Source organism: Abramis brama, assembly GCF_963993115.1.
Source record: "Abramis brama genome assembly, chromosome: 4".
Lineage (NCBI taxonomy): Eukaryota > Metazoa > Chordata > Actinopteri > Cypriniformes > Leuciscidae > Abramis > Abramis brama.
The window spans coordinates 39,849,055-39,869,316 of NC_139966.1; the positions used below are offsets into that span (position 1 = coordinate 39,849,055).

The following is a 20,262-nucleotide window of genomic DNA, read 5'->3' on the forward strand; positions in this document are numbered from 1 at the left end:
ATCAACGTGTGATTTTATCTTTGACAAGATGATTGACAGGCCAGTTTACTGTGACAGGATGCGACACAGAGCAACCGTTAAAGACGCAATCATATGACGTGATAGTATGTCCCAAAGCTTGTCTACTCTCCTGCTATACACTCAAAAGTATATACTTTTTCTTCACGAAAAGAGTACATACTTTTAGGGCGTAGTATAAGTAAGCGAATTGAGACGCAACAGTAGTTTCCATTCACTAGTTCCTGTTTTCCTTTGTTCAGTTTTCCCGCTTCTCCTTGGTTGTCATGGTAACTAATATGATTTGCCATCACATTCAGCTGTGTCGTCATTGATCACCTCGTTTGCCTGTGTATTTAAGTTCCTGTGATTCAGTTAAATTTGTCTGGTCTTGTCTGTGTTATGCTGAAGCTACCCAATGTTTGAATTACCTGTGTATTGAATTTAAGCCTTTTGGAATCTTCATCTTTGTGCGTTTATATACTGTGACAATAGGAGAGGAAGAATGGTCTAAACTTGCTAAATCATCCAAATTGGACCCTATACTGACTAAGCTATTGAAAGATGCTTCCAGAAGTTGTGGATCCTCTTCTTAATACTAATTATTTATTAATCATTGTCATTAGGATATGTCCCAAAAACTTTCAAGCTGGCTGTAATTAAGAGAATTTTATTAAAAGAATATAGCCGCAAGCAGTAATTAACAGGGTTCAAGCGTTTTAAGACCTTTATGCCATCTGTGCTGTTAGGGTTTATGTCGACCTGAAATGTAGGGCTGACACCATCAAATATGCACAAAAAAGAATACGTTAAAATGCACATACAGAAAAGAAAGGCTTGAACATAGTACTTGATACACAATAAGCATGCTTACACACACACATACACGTGCACACATATTTTGTTGTAGATACAGATATTTGGAATAAATAATGGCTAAAAAATGTATACTGCAAGTCCCCTCTGCAAGTAACACCATTTTCAGGTTTCACATTACTCAAAGTGTGGCACTATTGTCAAAACTGAGAGTTCAATACAAATGAAGTGATAAACTTAGACAAAATGTGATTGAGTTATAATAGTGATTTTATAATGTCTTAATATGAATGCAAAATCAAAACCTGTGAAAAGAACTAAATTAGTGAGTACAATGGCAAAATTATGATTATAACCAACAGATGGCAGCAGAGGACCACTCATTGGCTCACTTTAATTTTAAAAGTGTTTGTTTCCAACAGTAATCTCCACTAAAGCAAGGCAATTTTCCATGTTAACTCCATTAAGCATGCTTACACACACACCCTCACACACACACCCACACACACACCCACACACACACACACACACACACACACACACACACACACACACACACACACACACACACACACACACACACACAAAGACAAATATGTTTTCAATGTTATTGGGCAAATGGCCTATGAGGAGTATGAAAAAGTAGATTTTTTTTGAAAATCCAAGATGGCAGAAAAATGTGCATACAGAAATGAAATCGAAGATATGTTTTGATCATCTTGAGCCAAAGATTTCAATGGCATAAGGCTCAGTATTAGTTTAGAGTTTAACCAATAGCAGTGCTATATAGTCAAGCCTAGCTCAATAGAGTTTGATTAAAGGCCAAGACAAGAAGAGGGTCGACCATAGAAATTGCGACCATAGTTGGCTTTGGGAAATGCAACCCTGGTCTCAATTACAACTCAACTACAAATCAGAAGGAAGGGTGCATTATATTTCAAGCTTCAACATCAACCCTTAGTCAGTCTCTAACATCTAAACGGAACCCATCAATCACACTGGTTGAAAGGTATGTTGATACAGAAACACATAGAGTACTACTTGATAAGTGGCCATCAGAAGCACGTGGCCTTCATGAGTTTGTATTGTAGGAGAATGCTGGAGGTTCCTGCAGAGGATTTTGTATTCATGGTTCAGCTGCCTTTTAGATGTTGTATCTAGGTGTACTGTGTATGACACCCGAGTCATGGATCACTGAGAGCTTGTAATGCTCATTGATTTTAGCTTCAGGGAATGAAATTAGCACAATACAAAAAAATGAAAAGGTTCCTTGCTGACCGTAATTTGATAAAAAGTATTTTAACATGAAGATGCCTTGATGTAATGAATGGAAATGTGTGCTTGTTAAGTGTGGCACTATTCATATTCTTCCTCTAGCGAGGTAAACCACATCCCTTTAAACAGACTCATGCTGAAGATTCCCACGGAAATTAACCTGTTGAGTGCTGAACACTCACTGCAGAGAGGGGTCAGGGTGGGTCTCTTTATATGGGCAAGTTTCTTTCTCTCATATCTATAAAACAATGACCAAATGCAACTGAATAAATGGAGATGTCAAACCCACAGTGAATCCGAAGAGAACTGCTTCAAAATATGTGTGGGCTGTGAGATCCTCGTCTGGGCTGGACAGGGTGTAATCCGTCACCGTCCTCATCCAACTATTGAGTCGGGAGAGGATTTAAGGCGCCATGGAGACTTGTGGGAAAAGCCCCTACGGCAGCCATTGTTTTTACAGCCCTGTGAGAGGAGTGAGTGCAGCTCTGCTGGTGTGAGCGACATGATGTGGTGGAAGGGATTGAATCGGATTACTTTATGAGGTAAAGCAGACTACAAACAGAGTTATAGTCAGAGGAGTGCCGTACATCCTCCAGAGACTTACAGATACTTCTTGCTATCAATAGAATGGCAATTTGGAAGATTTGTTTTAGATGCTAAACCTTCCCGCTAAGACTGATTGAGCATTGTGTTATGCTCCAGTAACTTGTTATTTGAATTTCTTTGCCTCATCGTGTTATTGCCAATGAGTTGGTAAGAGTGTCGATTGACCTGTTGAGCAAGAAGATGTTATCACTGCAGGTCAAGGCCTCCAGAAGAACCTTCTTCTCAGAGATGGCTGTAGAAGAATGAAACTTCATCCAGATAAACTCCCACACGTCCTCATCCATCAGAGACACGCCTGTGCAGTACACAATGTCCCGCACATTAGGTGGAATCCTGTGGGACAGAAGATTGAAATATCTGATTGAAGTCACAAGCTGACTTCACATTTATGTTTGGATATTTTGAGGTAAACATTCACAGCTAGTAAATAATATCATTAGCATTTAAATACATGTAACATGTATTGATGGAGTCAAAAACTTTAATAGAAAACAAAAATTTACTTTTAAAGTCCAGAGAAAATAGTGACAAATTGTGATACATTGATTGGAATATATGCACACTCAATGGTGCTTGCTTGTTCATTAAACATTCACTGATGTTTACATTAGATTCACATGGCAGATCACATTGTGCAATTCTTGTTCTAATTCCTGATAAATACATTTTCCCGAAGAGAGATTTTTTCTAAAACAGCAGCAATTTGTTTAGTCCTCATGGTTGTTCAAAGATAACAGGTCACAAGTCAATGTTTCACCTCAGAATCAATGAAAAACAGTGTGAGTGTATTTTTGCATGTTTTTATTTGTACGCTTATGTGAGAATTTGAGGTGTGTTGTGCGGTTTCTTCTTTCTGCTCAAATTGTCTGTCTATAATTTTAAATAAAAGATTTAAGATTTCAAATGGACCACTTTGGCTCAAGTGGTCTTCTGCTATCTGCAATCACTTAGAATTCTGTCACAGCAAGAAATGTTCATAATAACACACCAGCTGATCTAATTTGCTGATATTTTCTAAAGTTAATCATTTAAGTGGGGGAAGATTGGACCCAAATCATCACTGCAGGCCTCCCAAAGTGAGTCACAATGCAATATATATATATAATCAAGAGATATACAGGTTATAAGTATGACCTCTGAATGGACCCATAATATCATCTGGTTATAAATCTCAGAAAAGAATAACAGTCTACAGTAGAAGAACTCAGAAAGAAAAGTCTCTCAGGCTGTGAGACGATGCATGTAATATTCGTACAGGAAGAAGAAATAATATTAAACCTCTGGAGGAGCTGTAGCGATACAGTGACTGAACTTTTGATTTGCTCAAACAAAGCGCAATAAAGACCTGCTGATTCTGGATGAGCCGTCGGAGCCTCTGGGAGTTTTCAATGTAGCAATACAGAGAACGGCACATTCAGTAAGATATAAAATCATGTCACATCCAATTGCCGTATAGACTGAAATTACCACACCTGTGAAGGTGATGTCTTGTTTATGACTGCCACTGACAGGAAGTCTAAGCGAATTCAGAAACGCAGTTAAACAATAATATTTGTGCCGTTCCGTTAGCTGCCATTATACCTGGAAAATTCATGACTTATTCAATATTTTCAGAATGAAAATGGTAGAGAACACAATCCATCAATCTAGTTTTTACTTCAAATATTATAACATGAATATAATGGTTTTCTGTATAATGTGGCTGTTTGGAGGCAACACATTTATAATAAAACACTCTTATTAGATTCGTATATACCTCTAGAACTTATTTGTCTGTGAGACACTTGTGTTCTTGAAACAATGTACAAAGTTTGTGTATTTTACAATATTTGAGACTTTATTGTTTCAAATAGAGACTAAATAGCATCTATATGATGCACTATAAAAAAAAAACAAAAAAAAAACATAGCTGCTTCAGTTTCCCTCGACAGAAGCGTCTGACTTTATTTTCAGCCCTGTCTTCTTTTCTCAGTCTGTGGTATCTTGTTTTTAATCAATAAAGCACATGAGGAGGTTTTGTCAGAGTTTGTCTTTGGCTTCACAGTGATCTGAAGCCTTTCTTTGCAGCTCATAAACTCTGCTGGGTCATTCCTGTGACATTATCATCACCTAAACCATAAAAAGACATAAAGGTCAACGCATTCCTCTTTTATGTGCTGCTTATCCCTGAATATCAAACTGAACAGATTCTTTTTATTATCCCAGCAGGACTAGGGGTCATTTTTGAAGAAAGGACAATGAAGGACACATCTGGCAGATCACAGAGGCACAGTTTGAAAAACAATTAAGAACAGTTAAGGCACATTCAATAAAATGCTAAATTAGTCAAAATTATAATACTATTAAAAGTATGCTAAAACTAATACCATAAAAACAGTCGAGAAGAAAGGCAGCAACTCTAGCAGATGCATTTCAGAAATAATTTCTTTTCATCTGTTGACTTGACAGTCGTACATGAGAAACTAAAGCATTTTAGGTGCCTTTCATGAGCTCTAACACTCTGTCAGAGAATTAAACTAAGCTGTCCACATGATGATACGTCTATCAGGAGGGATTGTGTTCAGTACAGAGACTTCCTGTCAGTTCAGACACGATCAGAAACCTCACACTAGACTCCATGGGGTAATAATTACAGAGCAATTGAGCCGTTTCAGGGCAAAAGAGTGGAAAATCTTTGACTGAGCAGGTCAAACACTGGCTGAATACAACTGTGTGTGTATTCACATGTTGAAAGCAAGAATATAGGCAAAAAATCTCTTAAACAGAGCAATCTGCTGCTATCAGAGAAGCTCATGTCATGTTAGAGACCTCAACCAGTCATTAAAAACACATTATGTGAAGCCAATGTCAATATGTGACACATTATATGTGTAATAAAGCATCCGTGTGTGTATTTAAGGTATGTCTGTCAATTTAAAGGCACAATTGTGAAGTCAGCAAGCAAATATCCAATGTATTTGAGGTTGCTAATGTGTGATGAACTGTGTGTGTGGTCTTTCATGTGTTTGTAGGCGTGCGGCCAACTGTTTGGCTCAAGGACAAAAAATGTTTTCCGAAAAACTGGGCAAACACAATATCTTGTGCATGGTAAAACCATTTCTTCAGACACACAAACACAATCCTGTTTGTTCTCCATCATGGCCATTAGTGCCTGCCGGAGGGCTGGTGTGTTTGACAGTGTGATACTGCATACATGCATGTGAACATTGCTGTGGGAAAACAAATCAGACTGTGTGTTTCCATGGACACTTGGAATAAAGCTCCTACTCTATGAATGTTGGCAGGATTGAGGAGCAGGACATATTGATCAGACCTCAAAGTGTCCACACACACCACACTCCTTCCAGCACTGTGCCTCGATATTATTGCAGAAATGTAATGTGCGTTTGACCAAATCGAAAAGGACAACTGTGGCTGTCACTGTTGAAGTATGGTTTCTCAATGATGATTTTTTTTTATTCATGTACTTTTTCTTAGGTTGAAAAGCAAATGCTAATTTGAGGTAACACCAGGTTGTGCACCAAATCACAAAAAAGGCCAAATAAACTTTTTTTTTACATTTAAATGGTATTTTTTAAAACAAGTCAAGTTGTTAACTGTTAGTATGTTGGGCCGATTCAGTGAATCTGAGTAATCTATGGTTTACACTAACTAATTGAGAAAAAGTTTACAGAAGAGCTACCTCAAAACAGGAATTAATTGAAACCTTGTACTTCATTATGGCGTTTAGCTATACGTTTGGATTTGTGTCAAGACAGGAATCACTGGACTTGAATAAAAGCTGTTATGGTACAGTATGTGTTTGTCACTCTGTAAATTTGCTCACCTGTTCTTGTTGCTGGAAATCCAGTCTGAAATGAGAGTCACAGCTTGGCGGTGACAGTGTTTGCTTCCAAAACTGCAGGCCAGCATGATCACCTCTCTCTGCAACTCTCTGAAGAGGAAAGAGGGAAGGATACCAGCAGGGAAGAACAGCAGCAGGAAGTTAAAGATGGAGGGAAGGGAAAAATGAAAAATTAAATACATGTCATTATTCTCATCTCTGAGGTGGAAAATGTCTGACTTAAAATGTCGGTGTCCTGACTTAGACTACATATAAGTTTATAACTGTAATGCATAATTCAAGAAAGATGAAACTCAAGACTCACTCGGCCTGATAAGCCGCCTGCATGAAGGAGCCGTCAGGGGAAGTGCTTGGCCAGCCCAGCTTGTGATACTTTGGTTCCACCTGTCTTAGAACATAGTCCTGATGAACAAAAGTAAAGCAAAGGAAATAATTAAAGCAAAACAATAAAACAAAAATCAAAACAAGAAATATAATAAAACACAAGTTAAGCAAAATCCAAACAGAAGTGCAAAACAAAACAAGAGGCAGAAAATGAGTCAGTGTTTGCCATGTTGAGACCAGGATTTAAATTTCCCTTGAAATAACAGGGCTGGGTTTCCCGAAACCTTCTTAATGCTACGTCGTTCTTAAGTTACACCTTAAGCTGTACCTTATTGTTAATACGTGTTTCCCGAAACGTTCTTAGTTAAGTATACCTTCTGTAAGTCATATGTTCGGAAGGTTGGTCTGGACCTCTCTTAGCTTTACCTTATCACTGTTGCATATGAATATACTTCAGAAGTTTTAATACACCCAGACAGTGTTCAGTTAGGCTAATTCAAGTGTTTTCATGCAAAGAATAAAATTGTCATTACACTGATTGTTGTTAGAATTTTAATTATATTATTATACTGTATAATACAATTTTATAAATTTATTTTAATTAAAGAGCGCTTTTAAAGGCCAGTGAAAGCATAGGCTACTGTCAGTTAAGTCCTATTCGGACGCTAATATTGTTTCTCATGGGCTCGTACAGTATTTTAAACATTTACAGGGGTAAGTCGGTGATTTTAGTGCCGTCCGAATCCATATCAGTGTTTTTTCTCACCCAACCGCGTAAAAATCCCTGGCCAAATTAGTACCTACTGTTTTTTGACAAAAAGGTTGTGTGGTCATTTAATTGCCGTCTGAATCCACATCTCTGAGTTTACAAGAAGAGATTCAAAATCCACTGTTTAAATCCTTTTTGATCACTGCCGAGCACCGTACGTGAGATGTACACTTTTATTTACTGAAATGCTGGAAAGTATTTACAAGAACAATATTTCATTGCAGCTCCACCTCAGCGAACAAAAATGGGAAAGAGAAGAAAGCACATAAAAAATTAAAATGGTTATTATGGCAGCAATATATGATAGCCTACAATTTTAAAATATGTAGGCAAGGCTATTATAGGCTAGTATAGTTTGGATTATTTTTTATAATATCCCATGAGTCCTAATAAATGCAATTTCAACTATTTCTGAAGTGCTTCTTTTATAAAGAACACCGCTTTCTCACATAAACAGCCCCTGCACGAGAGAATAATTGATTCTCGAGCCATCGATATCAACCAATTCAGCACCATCGCCACGGACAGCACCGGGTAACGTCGCACGTAAGAAGGTATATCTTGATCAGCTTCCTAAGGTATGGTTCGGGGAACACACCTAGAAATGGTATACCTTCAGTTAAGTTTTACCTTAAGAGTCTTCGTAGCGCACTAAGAGACAACGTTATCGGGAAACTCAGCCCAGTATGTTGTACTCATACTTGTACTTTGTAAATGTATAAAACTCACTCCCGAATACATCCAGACCATTTGTGAAAACTAAGCAGCAAAAAATGGGTCATTCAGAAATGTTTAAGATTTTATGAACTAGCTTTCAGCTTTAAAACATATTAGAATATTTACATATATAACTGTCTGGACAAATAATTGTACAACATTTGACTAACAGAAGCTGCTGAGTCCTCGTTAAAAGAGAACGAGAAAGAATGTTGATTCAAACTGAATATATTGTGGTGTTTTGTAATGTTTATACAGTTTATACACGGTGTGTGTGTGTGCATGAGGGAAATGTAACAGCCGGTAATGTCATGGCTAATTTAGCATGACTGCTCTCCTTCATGCCCTCTTACTGAGACGAGTGAATGATCACAATTAGACCCCGCTATGCTGCAATTCAATTCTTAACACACACACACACACATACAGTAAAACACTGGGACAGCGGTAGAGGACATTGTTTTCCATAATGTGGTGAACCGTACAGATGATCAGGTGTGTTTGTCAAGCTGTTACTACAAACATTGAGTGATGTGTTATAGTTTTGCCAACAGAGTAACCACAGTTTGACAATTAGTGACGCAGCACACACGCACACACACACAGGTTTGGACTGACGTTTGAGACACCTGGTCACATGATTTGAAGGCACCTGACTAATTTGCTCCAGCTGTTTCATGTCTTGCATTACATGCTAAACATCTGCTCTGTCTCACAGTAAACACAATAAATGAGAGTTACAGAGAGAAGACACTATTAAATTCATCACACACTCACTGCAGACACAAAAGGGTCGTCCATTACAGAGGAGGGGCAGAAATGACTCATGCGCACTGAGGGATTGTGGGTAGGCGTGTGAATGCTACTCTGAATAACAAAGTGATAAATGAATATGAAGTAAGGACAAGTAAGACAGAAGCCGGAGAAACATAGAGACTATCTCACTCTGTCATCATGATGTTCACAATGAAATACTAGCATACTGCACATTATACACTGCATATTATTTATAAAAACAGATTTTTTTATATATATAGTGCTTATTCTGTAAGAATGTACATTTCTCATTCTGATCAAATAACGTATCTAGAAGAAGCAGATAAAAATGACAGTTGATATTGTGCAGGTTTCATTCGTCACACAGGAAATGGAAGATTGAGTCAAGTGCACTGCATTGTGGGAAACAGTATTTCACACAGTGCCCTCATTATATACTTGCAGAAGCTCATCTGGGAATTTCCACACACATGCGCTCTATTGCACACTCCTCACAACATGCTTACTGTTTACTGCAGAACAGTATGATATGGTAGTACGCTATTCTCAACATATAGCCATTAAAACACAACTGATGGTGGATATCTCACTGTTTTTCACACCAGTTTCTAAAACAGGCATTGTGCCTGAAACATTGTGGACTGTTGTGGAATAATGATCAGAGGAAGTCTTAAGTTCGATCTGTCGAGTCATCTGAGACGTGCTGCTAGAGATCAGCTGTGTCTTTCTTATTGCACTAGTCAAGGTTAAAATCCAACACACACCAAACTGATGTGAGATCAGACTCACGCTGAACAGGCTGTGGTCTTCAGTGCGGTCCAGGAGTTTGTCCAGCTGGTAAAGAGCTCGACTAGCAGCGTGCCAGGGCAGAAACTCGCTCTCCTGAGACAAATATGAGATCATCTGCAGGGGGACGTTTTGGGGCAAATACCCCGCTCTAGAGAGAAGAAAGAGAGTAGGAGGATAAGACAATAGCAACACATTTAAAGAATATTTCCCCTTTGGTAGACACATCGTTAACATTTGATTACAAACAGTTCATTTTGTTCATCATCATTCGTTTAGAATACCTGCCAGGCATTGTGCTCTGTGTGGGGAGTCATAATGTGCTGTAACCCCCCCCAAAAAAACAGCTTCTCCTGTTCGGCTACAGTCGTGTTCAATTTGCATAAATCCATAAAACATAAGATCTCTTTTAAAAGATTCAAATGTCTTCTTTTTTCCCTTCGGTCCTTTCAGAAATGCCTACAACCCTCCTATGAGAGCAGAAAATCAGAGAGGTGGCCAAAAACCTCAGACCAAAAACACAAGTATTATGTGTCTTTGAATCTAAAGAACGTTTGCTAGCAAGCATAGTGTCACTATTATATTAAGTTACTGCCTAGAACACACAAGCAACCACATAACAATGTTTGGAACAGGCCAGCATTGTCGCTAGCATCTTTTTCAGGTTCATAATAATGCGTACTTTGTGTGTGCTATGTAGTTTTATGTTTATTTGAGTGTTTTGCTGTTAGCTTAGCAACAGCAAAACAGCTAATGGCAAACTCAGTTGGAATCAATTGTCAGTCGTATCTGAGTGCACTTCACATGAGTAGTGCTAATTTGCATGCCACATGAAAAGAGCATTTGAAATCAGTTGCGTATGAGGGACTATTTCCAACCCAGGTTCATTGGAAAAACGTGCCTGTGCAAAATGACATTACATTGTTTCTTGTGCATTTCACCACACTTTCAAAGTGAAATGTGAGTGAGTGGCGCTAAAATCACATTTAGCTTGATCAAAAACATACGAAAGTTGAATCTGGCAGCATTTTATTACGTATCTCGGCAGTTTGGAAATGAAGGGCCAGATTTACTAAACAGGGCAAATTAGCGTGAGAGCATAATTCCAAAAAAAGCGAGTTCAACGCATGATCTACTGACGACATGCAAATTAAAGAACACAAACAAGCCAGATCATTTCCATAATGACCAACACAATCTACCAAGAGCAGCGCAAATTAGCGTCTGGTTACAACTGGTTAACTGGCACAAATACCAGTAAATTGACTAGCGCAAACCTCAGTAAATCACCTTACATGATTCATTTAAATTCTCTCCTCCCATAAATTTTGTGTCTGAAAGGGAAACACCTACAAATGCATATTCAATAAGTTCAGCCACAAAAACAGCCCTGTCCACACCTTTTCCACGCTATTTTTTCACTGCGTGACTTTAGTAAATCCTGACAGTAGTTTTTTAACGGCAAATGAGGGTTTGCACTTGATTATATATGATGCAGGTTCAAAATTGATTAGTTTACACATCATGCTCTATGGTAAAAGCGTTTTGAGGTCCTAACATAGTATTGTGCTAGTCTTTATTAATCGAAAATCTGCGACCGTAATAATTTGTGAAATTGTTTTTTTTTTTTTTTTTTTTTTTTTTTTTTACTGCCAATAGTCTTCCTTTCTACAGTGAATTGTATGTATAGGTACTATTTTTAAGTTTTGCAAAACTGCCAATAAATAAATAAATAAATAAATAATTGGTAGAATCACCTTTTTCCAATGAGCCTGGGTTGTCTTTTTCAGTTTCTCATTATTTTATGCAGAGCATAAGCGCTCCGAATCAGAGGTCAGGCGAAAAAGGAAGTGATCAGACTTGTAAACGGACTCATTAAATTCCAGAGGACAGATTCACCCAACACACATTTAATTGGGACATTAATCACAGTTACTCACAGACACCCACTGTTAACCAAGGAGGTTTTTAAGATTTCCAGACAAACTGATTTGCAATAACATAAGCAGGAGACAATTGAGGACGTGAAAAATTAGAAACTATTTAAACATCTCCATGAAAAAAGCAGTAAATGTGTTTATAGTATCAAGCAAAGGTGAATTTATTTGTGTCTAATTAAGATCAGGAACCGTTCTTATTATTTCGAACAGATTGTTAATATAGAAGGACGGAGAGTTTTTATCTGACTTTAATATTTGAAGTTCAGGAATTAATGGTCCTTAAAGTTTCAATATGAAGTCAAACGTTCATATGATACATGGTTATGGAAAAGTACTGAAACATTGTTGCTCAATTTATTTAAAAATGACCAAAATATTCCAAAAATAAGAGCTCAGAAATGCTTTATTTGACTGACACTAACATTTCTGTTAGTCTTACAGATTGACTGCAGTCAGGCGCAATTGACTCTATACACTGTTGAATTATTTACAGTTAATGCAACTGGCTTAAGGATTGCAGTGGCTTTTACACCTCGGGCATGTATTAATTTCCAATAATTCAACAGTCTGGAGTCAATAATGCTATTTATCTGCAAACATTTTCTAAATGCTGTGTCTAAAGCATGAGTAAATGACTTCTGCACAGTATTGGTTGTGTATATTGCTTAGAAACCAGCTCAACAGACCTGGAACTACTTCACATCTGTGCAGTTTTAGAAAATGAATCAAAACCACTGTGTCAACCAAACAGAATAAAGCATTAAACTGTGGTCTAATGAGCAATAATTGTATTAAAATAAACGATTAATCAGTCTATAATGATGCCAATGCACTTGAAACACTCATCGGCTGTCTGTTATTCTTTCACACTGATTACATGGAAATATTCAATTTATATTGTCAGGATAGATGTGCACACAAGACATGAAGGATGCAGTCAAGAGCTTAATAACATGTGCATTAATTATGTTTTGTTTCTCATTAAGCTTATGCGCTTAGAGACACTGTAGCACATAAATTATTGCAAAGTGTTCACCGGTCAAGTCACATTAAAGGTGAAGTGAATGATGGCCAGTGGATGGCACAAATCACATCTTGTTTGGTCACATTGACCTCTAGAGAGTTAAACACCGGTAATTAATAGACTAAATGAACATACAGTCTGTAATGGTTGATCATTATAAATATACAAACTATTTTTTATGTCATATACTCATATTTTAATGTTCATTAGACTATTAAAGTTAAAGTGTTTCTTTATATTTTTTTCTTAAAATGGTAATTCTTTAGAGGGAAAATAACTAAGTATATAAAAATATTTTATAATGGCTATCATTTATATTTAGAGACGTTTCCATTATTGCCACATGCAAAATAGCAGCGACTGGAGGCCATTCAGTTTCTCCGTTTCATAAAACTCTCCTTTCTTCCTTGTATTTTTGAATTATTCAGCTTTCTGATCGAAGGTCGGAGGGAAAATGTTCATTAAATATGAACAGAACATTACCATAAAAGTGTCATGAGGCATTGAAGTTTCCCTGCTGTTTGTGAGCACAGTAATGAAAGAGCTGATCACTCTCATGCTTCAGGAATGTGCCAATACACACACACACACACAGCCTCAGAGAAACGTGTTACATAGCATGAAGGCCATTTATCATTGATAATAGCACTACAGAAGAATAGCAAGGTAAAAATAAGAGTGTGCTGCTCTTTAAAATTGCCTGCCATCCTTCATTTTCAATGACAGCTGGTGATGTCTGGCAGCATGATCGTCCGCGACCATTGGAGAATTGAAAGAAAGTTTTTTAATTAATGAGAATATAAAGAGTAAAATAACACTCTCCTAAATAGGTAATTGACTTTTAAATTAGCCTGTAATTGTAGCTCATTTAGATGAAAATTAAGAAGCTCCATCACAAAATATAAAAAAATATTGTGCAAAGGAAAAGAATATGGAAAAGTAACCAAAATATTCTCCTGGCACTGTTCTTTAATTCTTTCTGGCAGTTGTATTAGATGTGTTGTATGGCAGAATTGTCGACAGGTGTTGTGATGTTTCACGACACAACCGCAAACAAAACAACCTTCTGTCTTTACGGCAACAACCTGCTGATGCTAATGTCGGGTTAAGAACAGATCAGCGTTTTTATGGAAGTTCAAGAAGCTGGTGATCAAAATGACTGTTGACAGCAACTGTTAATTGCTTAAAAATCTACATGAAAAGGACTATTTTTGCAGTCTGACACTATTTTCATGATTCTTAAGCACATAATATTAAAAGCTATGCAATTAACCCAATTATTATGCACATTAAATATGATATTTAGACACCAACTAGTCTTCACTTACTCTAGCTTTCTTCTACTCAATTGATCCAGTAATTCATAATCACAATAAAGTCTTTGTGAGTCAGTATTGATCTGAGTGAATGACTCCCATGAACACCAGTTAATTAGGTAACATCCCTCGAGGCATTCAGTTTCCTCAGTCATATGAACACTCTTTATCATCCCAGTAATTTACAGAGAAACGAGACATTTTACACACTGTGATTAACGATGATGCTGTTTTTAATATGCAGGTTGGCATTTTCGCTTCTCGAGAATGTGAGGGCCAATAACCACCTCCACAGACCTGAGCCTGAGGATGAATAAGACATGCTGTTAACATCCGCTCGTTTTTATTAAGAGTAGCTGCAGTAAGAGTATTAAAAGTAACTAAAGCAGAGACAAAAAAACATGTACAAATCAGACTGAAATCAGGAACAAAAGGATTTGCCTTCAGTCCTGTTAACTTTCAATTATCAAGCTCGGTAAACAAGGCCGAGTCGAATAAACAGGCTAAATGAACATGACGTACTACAACACAGGGACAGGTTTCCTTTCTCGGCTCAATATGACACAATAAACACAAGTTTCTATGTGGGTTTGTCGTCAGTTGACTGAACCTCCGTGATTAGGAAACATCTTTGGTCAAAAGCACAACTCTCCACATGCCTGTTAAAGCCCCGTCTATCTCAACATGAGCCACACAGCGCCGGCACACGAGCCTGTCGTTTCAGTTTGAAGAACAGCGCAGCTAATGCTAGCAGAGAATCTGACAGCTTCCTCGTTTAGTTTGGTGGAAGAATAAAAATGACTGTCCAAAGTGAACGAATTTCACAATCTGTATAAAGCAGCACCTAAATTCAATGTCTAAGAGAGTCCACCAGTGAAACTCAAACAGTGATTTGGCTTGAGAAATGAATCAGTTGTTTGTAGCATCAAGAGCAGCTGCCAGTGACTGAATATTTCCTGAGTCCTTGTATCAAACAGAGAGGACCTTAGGGAGAGCAGTCGTTGCTGAAGGAACTAATGGCAGCTTGGCAGCCTGTGGCACAATAAACTCTGTTCTTTCTATCTACCTTTACCGTTCTGTCTTTCCTCCTCTCACATGTGAGTTTCCAGCTAATGATGAAGCTTTGAAGGATCGACACAATGAGACCGCAGTGGAAAGGAGGGGAAACAGAGGTTTTCCCTCGCTTTCTTATTATCCGCTATCGCAGTAACGGCTCAGTGGCCTCACCGCAGGTCTCATCTTGATGAGCTAAAGGCTTTTTCTTCACTAACGCCTTCGGGCTAAAGGAGAAAAGAAGATCAAGAGTACAGTACAGAACGAGAGCTGCATCTGTCAGTAATGAAGGTCCAGCTGGAGTTCACTGGATCTGACTCTTCTTTCTATTGTGATGGACGGCTTTATCAAGATCCTTTCAGGCTGACCAGAAGAAAATGGGTGTTAACTTTGAAATGTAGGTCTTTCCAAATGCTTGGTGCCAAATTTCTGTCTTTCTCTAAAAGACAAAGAAATCAAGTATTTGCAAATGTCATATTTAATAATAATATGCTTCATTTTTGAATGGCAGCAAGTGGATGAATTGTTATTTTCAGAACATCAATTACCCTCAAAGAGCTTTTTCATAATAATAGGAACATTTTCATAAATGTCTGGCTAATTGTTTCTGATTGAGTAGGTTGAACTGCAAAACGTAATACATGCCCCTAAAGATAAATATTTTGCATTCTACGCATTTCTACAGCTGGTGAATATGACAAGATTTGATCATGTAAAATGTGATTCTTCTGGCATCAGCAGATCATATAGAATATGTCTGGTGATGCTATTTTAATCAGCTTGGAGAATGTTATGGATGCGAAATGACAGTTTTAAACAGTTTTGCAACACTTTCACTTCCATACAGACCTGTTAATCATGATGTAACCTTCTGAAACTTCCAGCCATTGCAAGCACCTTTCTGTTGACTGACGTGTGAAAAATCCTCCAGTATTATTAAGAGCTCTTTAGGGAAATCAGGTTTCAGAAATGCATGATTCATCTGAGTGTCATTCAGAAATGAAGCCTATTATAATTAAAAACATACAAAATTTAGAATTTTTTTTAAATGCAGACCTAGTTTGGTAAAAATGGGTATAATATGTTTTAAACAATAATTATTGTGTTTTCATTGAATTACAAAATAAATTGGTGCATTTAATTATGAATTTATTTAATCATATCAGATGTAATTACTTAATTTCACCATACCGAAGGTCAAATAATTTTTTTATTTTTTTTTATTTAAAATCTTGTTGATGTTTTTGTGCTGAAAGCCTTTATACTCCAAGAATTTTTCCTCACCATTGTCACTTTACGCTTTCTCACTGGTAGGTGAACGACCTCCTGAAATAATGTGACAGTTACTGTGAGGATAAAAAGCAGGACACAATAAGCCTGAATAGTCTAGGGGTTTCTGCAGGGGTGTGAAGGCTGTTAGATGGATCTCAGGTCTCAGACTCTCTGAATGATTCTGCATGTAACAAACTGAACCCACCTCGCCAGGTTGAAGACGTCATCGATCAGACCGGCCCTGTTGCCCACGGAGATGATCTGCCGCGAGAGAACAGCACAGACATTTACAATACAGCAGGAAGTGATGAGGAGAATAAAAGGAAGAATCATGACAGAAGGGGAGGAAGAAACACTTTGGATAAAACGGGAAGACAGAAAGACTGACAGATGTGGAAGAAAGGAATACCTTTGGGTTGCTCATCAGCTGTTGGATGAGAAGTCTCCAGTTGTGGAGGTCGTAGTTCACTCGGAAGTATCCCGTTTGATTGATGTTGCCCAGCAACCACGTCTCGCCGCCCATGTGACCCACTCTGTGCGTCTCTATAAATACAGCAGTAAAAAAAACAACATGAAATAAACGTTTAATGGCACTTCTGACAGTCACTGTAGCTCAACTCACAAGCAGAAACATGTGGCGCTAAATGATGCCTAGACGCTCCATGACAGATAATATATTCAGATAACAGGAAGTTCAATACAAACAAAATGTATATAAAGCAAAAAGTCACTATAGTTCATATGGACTGATGTATTCTACCTGACAGTGAACTTGCAAAGCTTTTTATGCATATCAAGTTGTGAGCACATTTATCATCTTTGAAATGAACTCAGACCTGCACAGAAATATACATGAAGAGACGATGCATTCAGCATTTTGTATGTACAACATCTGTAATCTATTGTGTTTGCCACCGTTCTCAACCTGTTATATTCCAGCCAGACCTTGTGCTTTTTCATGGCTAATAAATTCACTGGTTAAGTGCTTTCGAGCGCTCATGGACTCAATGGATTTGCAGTGTATCGTGATCCAGGAAGCATCCAACCGTCAGCGGCCAGGTTTCAAGAGTCATGCAGTGAGTTAATGCATATAAATGGGGTCTCTATGTTACAGTGTGTGTTTCTTTCAAGAGTCATTGTCTCCGGCTCGGTGTCATCTGCATTGTAGGCCTGGTGAGGGCAGTTTTTCATGGAAGGTGAGCAGAAAATGGAGGCTGTTAAATGGTCTCATAATCAGGGGAAATTTCAGCTCTGAGCCACATGGATCGCTCGCAGAGCAAATTCAATTCCGGCTCTTGGAATTTGACTCGCTGTGGATTCGTCCAAAGAAAATCTGCCTCGATCTCCCAAAGGAGAGGAATGTAATGGAATAGGATTGAATATAATGATGGTGGACGTGTGGGTGCTGCAACAGTGTGGGAATCACAGAAGAATAGCATTGAAGTGTTTAGTAAAAAGGAATATACGAACATGCATGTCTTGAGAGATGAATTCATCAAATTTTACGAGGAAATCAAATTAAAAAAAAATGTTATCTGTCACTGGCTGATCGGGATTTCATGGGTCAAGGACATGACACAAATTTTTTGATCAGGTCTAAAAATGAACTCATACATTAAATGACTTAGACACCATATTTTATGATGAGCACATTTTTAGTTTCTTCTTATTAATTCAAATTTTGACATTTTTGGGCAGTCAAAAATGTCAGGGTGATATTAAACTGTCCTGACATCATAATGAAGGAAAATCCTCATTAGAATAATGTGACTGTCTTGTGTCCATATGCTAATAAAAGCACTTTGTATAATTGTACCTGTTTTATTGGCGACCCACATGATGGTCTCTGTTGATATGTGACTGGAGTTTCCCACTGCGAACGTCAGCGGTATTTGCCACTGGAAGCTGAAATGAGACAAAGAGAGAAATAACAGATGAAACGCTTCTGTTTGATCTCAGGAGTTTAAATGTCACTGTGACGCGTATAAGCTGACACAAATGGACGCCCACGATTTAATGGGATTGTGGGATACATTCGTGCAATATCCTCTCTGTCTCAACACTAGCAAGCAGAGTGACAAAATCAGGAGTATCAGATGATTGTGAAGCTCAAAGAAAACCCAGCAGTGTCAAAGCTCAAAGAAATCAGCTTTCATTCTTTCCCAGAGTGCTTTGCTTTCTCTATCTCTCTCTCTGTGTCACACACACACACACAGCTGTGTATCACTCATCACCCGATCGCTGTCATGTTCTGTGTCGCCACCTCATTTTGATGTCGATTCATCTGTGACTCTATAGCTTTCATGTGCTATTGTGTGTGTATGAACATCTCTAAGTATGAGAGCCTCTCCAGTCAAACTCTGTCTGACAGCTGTCACACTGGATGGCCGTCCCTCTTTCAGTCTGTCAAAATGTCTGACACACACGTGGACGAGTTCTGCTGTCTGCCAGCGTAAATTACCCCAGACAACAAGAGTGCAGCTGAGCTGATCCAAAGCAATAAATACTGCAACATTATGAGATCTAGTGTAAGACTGAATCATTTGAACACGCTCCAAACAAATATTTGAACTTTATTTAACAATTTCCCCCCTTCCTCAGCTTTTTTTATGGGTTCACTGGGAAATTCGGATGATCACGGACAGCAACAGTCAATTCTGTGCTATAGGTTTAATGTTCTATTGCTATTTAATGTGTTTTCAAATGTTACAGAATTATGTGAAAAATGGCCATATAAACTTGAAGTTGAATGTCTAGTTAATGATCTTCAATTAAAAGTAGATAAATCAACAGATTGTTAATAACTAAAGAATATGTAAGTATGGTATTTAGGGTAAAAACGTCCCTTCTGTAGAGGCTAAATGCACAATAATTGACATTAAATAGTTGGCTGGCTTTTTCATTTGTTGGCAAGACATGGTTGATATGATTTTATATACTTTTTAATATGGTACAATCTTTTGTTACATTCAAATGGTCAATATCATTATCAAGTTGGGTGTCTACCATATTTAAAAATGCACATTTTACTTAAAGGTGCCATGTGTAAGAATTGAGGTAAAAATATCCAAAAAATGAGCTACACGCATCAAAAGAATGAGAAGAAATAAGGGCGATGATGTCATTAAAAAAATGACAAGTTATAGTGCTGCAGAGATATCAACCTGAATTAGCATGCTAAATTACTAGCCACAGCCCGACAGGTGTCGTAATACCAGTTTCGGCCATGGGAGGCGGTATGCGGGCAACATAACCACCAGCCAAACTGCAATACACGAATAACTCGCACGGCTTGTGGGCGTACTTGAACCTGATGTCAATCGTGTGGAAAGTACAGCCCACTACTACATTTCAGTTCAGGGAAGAGAACGGATATTTAATGATATAAGTAAAAATATAATAAATATGTAGTATTGTAATATAGTACACAATACTCTCTATAGCTCTTTTTTTCTTGCCAACTACGTGACCTATATTATGTTTATTTAATGGCTTTCCTGAGGTAAATCTGACATAATTGTTCTCCAGCTATGTTATTGACCTCTTCACGCTGATAAAAAACACTGATTGGTCGATATTATGTATGAGGAATACATTTTGGTAAGTTGTAGCCTACTGTATCTTTCAACAGTGTTTATGTTTTTTTACTATTAGCTAGTAGAGATGATCGGTTCACGTGCGCTAGGGATCTGTCGTGTAACATTTACAAGCGCCAAAACGGTATTTATTGTTTGAATTGCGTAATA

General features: G+C 37.8%; 1 protein-coding gene across 1 annotated transcript in view; it reads right to left on the reverse strand.

Moving 5' to 3' along the window:
- The window catches only part of LOC311081744 (thyrotropin-releasing hormone-degrading ectoenzyme-like), a 153,289-nt gene that overhangs the window by 7,438 nt on the left and 125,589 nt on the right, over positions 1–20,262 (reverse strand). The window contains exons 10-16 of the mRNA XM_084112373.1: positions 18,333–18,421; positions 16,926–17,059; positions 16,722–16,777; positions 9,915–10,062; positions 6,843–6,940; positions 6,521–6,628; positions 2,860–3,027 (exon numbers count right to left, since the gene is read on the reverse strand). Of these exons, the coding sequence (XP_083968499.1) occupies positions 2,860–3,027; positions 6,521–6,628; positions 6,843–6,940; positions 9,915–10,062; positions 16,722–16,777; positions 16,926–17,059; positions 18,333–18,421 (801 nt within the window). The remainder of the gene's footprint in view (positions 1–2,859; positions 3,028–6,520; positions 6,629–6,842; positions 6,941–9,914; positions 10,063–16,721; positions 16,778–16,925; positions 17,060–18,332; positions 18,422–20,262) is intronic.